At 34.7% G+C, this 5,533-nt stretch overlaps 1 protein-coding gene across 1 annotated transcript; it reads left to right on the top strand.

Moving 5' to 3' along the window:
- The first annotated feature begins 958 nt into the window (after positions 1–958).
- On the top strand, positions 959–5,087 carry LOC148763175 (uncharacterized). The gene is made up of 3 exons (XM_088805749.1): positions 959–983; positions 1,717–2,235; positions 5,070–5,087. Exons 2-3 carry the CDS (start codon positions 1,723–1,725, stop codon positions 5,085–5,087), a joined length of 531 nt encoding a protein of 176 aa, XP_088661875.1. The 5' UTR covers positions 959–983; positions 1,717–1,722.
- The last annotated feature ends 446 nt before the right edge of the window (positions 5,088–5,533 follow it).

Genomic DNA, 5,533 nt, shown 5'->3' with positions numbered 1-5,533 from the left:
GAATTGCACCCGAGAACCAATAGTCTGAGTATTTCGAAAATCCTCACTCTAGACACGGTGAGTAACCTTACCATCATTTTAATTATCTAAAGTATGTTTTTATTCGGTTTTGGTGAATTTTATGAAAATGAGTTCAAATGGTAAATTTTTATGTTTTGTAAACAAAATGAGTTTAAATGAAAATATTTTATAAATTGTCTTGAAACGAAATAACGATTTTGAAAATAGAGTAATTGGAGACCACTGATATGTTGTAAATTTAAAATTGAATTAATGGCTTATGTTATTGTATTGGCATGACTGGTTGGGCTGTGTTTTTTATGAATTATATGAGTTGCTTTATTTTACCCTTGCAGGCTGGGTAGTAATATATTAGCCCTGTCATGCTGTCAAAATTTTATTGTATGGTGGGTTTGACCTGCTGCAGTGGGCTGGATTCTGTGGACTAGCCTATTAGAGGGGCACGGAATCCTGTTATATTTTTACCTCGGTTGGAGAGGCGAGTAGGGTAACTCCTGAGGTATAACTTTTAGAGTTCACTTCACGCCAAACCACCTCGTGAAGGGGAACTCGGCCAACGTCAAGGAATGGCTATGTTTTCAAAATAAAAACATGACTTTCTAATAGCCTTGGCGGACTCAGTTGGGATAGCCCTCGGCCAAGGTATCCCAAATAACTGAGTATGATAATAATTTTTGGCATGAGCCAAGCTTTTTAAGAAATTCATAAGCCATACTGGTTACTTGCTTTAAATAAATTGATTTCATTTGGTTGAAATAAGTTGAAAGATGATAAATTACAGTTTGATGAAATGTTTTAATAGTCTCCTTTTACTCGACTTTAGATATTTTGAGTGATGTTTGTTTACTCACTGGGATTTTATAATCTCACCACCCTCATTTCCACCCATTTCAGGCTCAGAATAGATTGTAGATAACTGATATCGGCGAGGATTACAGTTGAACTTGCCACATCCAAAGACTGTAGGTTCATTTCTTTTGCTACTTTTGGTCATTCGTGGGCCCACGTGTCACTGTAAATTAAATTCTATCCTTTGGTTATCTGTATTATGGTATGTAAGAATTTACTTTGCTTTTACGCTATAAAAATTATTTATACAGTGTTCTTAAAATATATTTTTATGTGAAAATTGAATATTTTATTTAATAATTTTATTTTATTTTAACAGTCATAATTCCATTTTAAACGAATGTTTTAGACATCCAAAATTATTTTTGATTATGAAATATGTGTTTTCCACTTACATACTATATTTTTAGATGATTTTGAGATTTTTGGGATAAATGACCAATATACCCCTTGTGAGACGAAAAATATTATTTTATTTGTTTAAGTTGGAAACAGTTTAAAATCTTTTAGAATGTGGTATTTGGAAACAGTTACCCACAGGGGAAATGAGAAGCTGATATTAAAGCCTTGCGGGGTTTCGGTTGACATTCCGAGTAATGAATGTCGATCGAAACGTCGCGGCGGTTGTCACGGGCTCGATGGGAGTTCCGGGCCATGACAATTAAGTTGGTATCAGAGCTGTTGGTTTGAAAGATTAGAGTTTTGGGTTTAAAGTTATTTTAAAGCTGTTTTAAAAATTTACAGTGTCAGTGTGGCCCCGAGTTAAGTTAGGTTAGGTTGAATAAAATACATGCATAAGCATATAGAGCCTGAGGTTGCCTAAACTCACTTTGTTCCCTCTTATAGATTATTATGTCTCCTCGACGCAAACAACCACCTTTCACTAGATCAGCTGGGAGGGGAAGAGGTTGTTTTCAACGTCGTCAGTTAGGTGCAATAGAGGAGGAATCGACTGCATCCACCATTCGGGCAGCACCTGCTGCTGAACAAATCGAGACTCCTCCACATCCTCCACCTCCTCTGCCACTTACTAGTATTCTTGCTATGCCTCTTGAGGCAGTTCAAGCATTAGCAGCCTTCTTTACTGCTATTGCTGGCCAGGCTCAGGCTGGTCAAGTTCTTCCTACAGTTCCTCTGGCTGCTCCTTCAGTACCACCATCCCCACCTCCTGTCCCACCACCAGTGCTGGATGTTTCTGATTCTAAGAAGCTTAAAGAGGCTAGGCAACATAGTTGTGTTTCTTTTATGGGTGAGTCGGACGCAACCGTGGCTAAAGAGGTGGTGCGAATGGCTTTAAGAGCCGAGAAGCTTGCGAATGAAAATAAGAGTCTGCGAGCTGAGTTAGCAAAAAGGAGAAGTCTAAGTGTATCTTCTAGTCAGCCACCAAACAGGGGCAAAAACTCCTCTGTTTCAGGAAGTTCACGTAGATGCAGAAATTGTGGGAATTATCATGTTGGGCTGTGCAGAGGGCCTGCACGATGTTTTCATTGTGATCAACTGGGTCACATTAGGAGAGATTGTCCACAGTTAGGACGGGCTACGGTAGCTGCTCCATCTCCACCAGCTCATACGGATATACAGAGGAGAGATTCCTCTGGATTGCAACCGAGACAGGGATGATTTTGACATACCACCAAGGGTAGATTAAATAAGTTGAAATTAGTGCTCTAATAAAGTATGTATGATAGAAAGCTAGTTTGTAAGTTGTAGTTTTCATGCTCATGAAATATATAAAGATTATCAATATATGGACATACATTTGGAGTTGTAATTTACAAGTTTGAAGTATTTAAGATATGATTAAATAGAATTAGCATTAGTTAAGGTACGTAAATCTTTTAATTAATTTCTATGGAGTATGCATGATAGTGGAATGGAGGAACATAGTGCAGTAATGCTATATGGTGAAATCACTATACAATATGGAAAGGGTATTTTCGAGTGGGATTTATTGACTGATGATAAGTGATGAGCAATTTGAGATACATGTAGCTATGAATAAATTTGGAGATTTTTGCTTAAGCAAACTTGTATTAAATGTTATGGTAAAGATATATGAATGTTAGTGGCAAAATAAATACTTTAAATCAATGTTTTGATCGCACACTTGTGATAGAAAGTTAGTCTTGCTAATTGTGGTATAGACTCGAAGGGAAGCCACACGATTGTGAATAATTGAGGCAGTAGCTTTAAAGGTGGAAGAGTTGCTAAGATAAAGTGAATTCAAACCGTTGCAACGCCACAGTACTGACTATCAAACGCTGTCACGTTAAGAACCCCTAATGGCTAGAAAGTAAGAGCAAATTGAGAGTGGCATGAAGATAAAACTCACGAGTTGAAGAATGGTCATTGGTTTTCATGCTAAGCTTTGTTGTTTGGAGTATTAAGTGCATTGGGAGGTATTAAGATAAAGATGATGAGTAAAATTGCAAAGTTTTTTTTTATTGCCTTACATATATTGGCATGTAAGAGAAAGAAAAGTTAGAGAATTTTTGAGATGGCTACATAAAAATAAATTAACATGTGGAGTGTTAAGATGAATAATATGATGACTGAAGTCAAATCTTAAGAAATAAAGAAGACAAGAGATTAAGTCTTGTTAAAGACTAAAGAGGAAGCGAGCGAAAGGTTAGATGAATGTATGAGATACTGATAAGAGATGTCAATAGCAAGTGAGGAAAATGTAAATAAAGATTTCAATAATGATATAGCAAATGAGTTTATATAGAATATTGTTATGAGAATATACTGATCTTGTCTTGACCTTGTTGAAAGGAAAGGATTAGTAACAACACAAGTAAACTAGGTGACATGCTAGAAACCCATGGAGATAAATTGAAGCATGAGTAGTTGGGCATGCTTTTATGGAAATGATATACTTGGTGTATAAAAGAGTAAATAAGTGATTAAGTGTTTCAAGAATGTTTACACGCCCTTGAGAAAGAATTATAAGTTATACACGATGGGCATAAGATGCGTGACTTTGAAACTTGCTAAGGAGCCAAATGGCTAAGTTACGGGTTAAATGATCATATGTTGTGAGACATAAATTTAAAATAAATATCCCTAAGGAAATACTCAAGAGAAGTTCTACCATGGATCTTGTGAAAGCAAGCACTAAGTTATGTAGTTATAAAAAGGAAGCTATAAGCTGAGAGTGGTATAAGTATTAACATTAAAAAGTACTTGAGGAGAATTTAGTTTCAAGTCTTGTAATTTCAAGTACAATTTGTAAATTAGTTAAGGAAGAATGATGTTATATTCATATGAAAGAGTGGAATAAAGGATGATAGAAGTTAACCTTGATAATGAAGTCAGATAATGAAACTTTCTTAATATATTATGGGAATTGGAATTCGAAAATGCGTGAGGCATACATGATTCAAATGAATCTGAGTTTTAAGTGACAAATCAATATCGAAATGCAATAAGGATACAATATATAGGAGACATGAAGGATAATCGAGGAATAAGGATGACTTTTAGGAATTGTAGTATTGCATAAGATGCAATGATCAAGTCAAGATAAATTTTTGAGATACCAATGGGATTATAAAACATACACGCATAATAGATTATAATTCAATGGAGATGACATTGTGATGCAATGATATAAAGTACAAGGAAACTTAAGCATATAATTGGAAACGATAAGAAGAGAATATAAGTATATAAATGATGAGGAACTATACACAGGCATGATGAGAATTTGTATGAATTATGAAGCTTATTCTATTGAATCTTGATTGTGGATGGGAATGAATTAAGAGAAATTAGTCTGAAGGCATTTGAAAACAGAGACTCGTATACATAATGAGGAATATAGACATTTGAATGTATATGTATATGTATGTGTGGAGTAGTGATGTACCCAACTAAATGAATAATGGTTTTAGTGGTTCAAGATTTGAACTCAATATATTTGATGAGTTGTATAGATAATGTAACGATTAAGAATCTTATCAGAAGACGATTTATGGTGACCTAAGGAATTTTGGAGAAATAGTTAAGGGAATATAATCTATAGTACGATTAAGCCATATGAGATGGATTAATAGGATTAAGAAGATTGAAATTTCCTAAATGCAAAGTAAACATGAAATAAGTAGAAATAATTAAAGCCATTAATTTTCCTGAACGCTGAGTATATGTACAGGAATGAGTATGGCGTGTTAATGATATTGCAAACTACATAATAGTGTATGAGGATAGGATGAATGAATGAAAGTCGAGAAGTTTGATATGGAATGAAGTAATAAGATAGTGATTGGTATACCTAAATAAGAATAAAATGCGATCGAAATTGGTATGATTGAGATGGAGTTATGGTTCAAGCTTAATGATAGTAATAGAAGCATGCTTGGTGTCTCGATATAAAAGATCATAATTGTGAAGGTTATTGTTGATATGATTTTAAAGGATAATAATAGGCATAAGCGAAGTACTTGAGTTGAATTGGAGGTAAATGAGGTGAACAAATCGAAATTCACTATAAAGGGGAGGACATAAGAAGTCAAGCATTAGATGAGAAAACAATACCCCCACATTTTCTCTGAGTTCAGCACATGAAATTTTGAGGTCAAAATTTTATTTTAAGGGGGGTAGTGTTGTCAAGCCCGACCTTATAAAATACTTTCCATGTCATTCATATGATTGACAATAT

Source organism: Theobroma cacao, chromosome 4 (genome assembly GCF_053813885.1).
Source record: "Theobroma cacao isolate CCN51 chromosome 4, ASM5381388v1, whole genome shotgun sequence".
Taxonomy (NCBI): domain Eukaryota; kingdom Viridiplantae; phylum Streptophyta; class Magnoliopsida; order Malvales; family Malvaceae; genus Theobroma; species Theobroma cacao.
This window is presented reverse-complemented; position numbering and strand designations above follow the sequence as displayed.

Coding starts and splice junctions, on each gene's coding strand:
- LOC148763175 (XM_088805749.1), top strand. CDS start 1,723: ATGTCTCCTCGACGCAAACAACCACCTTTCACTAGATCAGCTGGGAGG.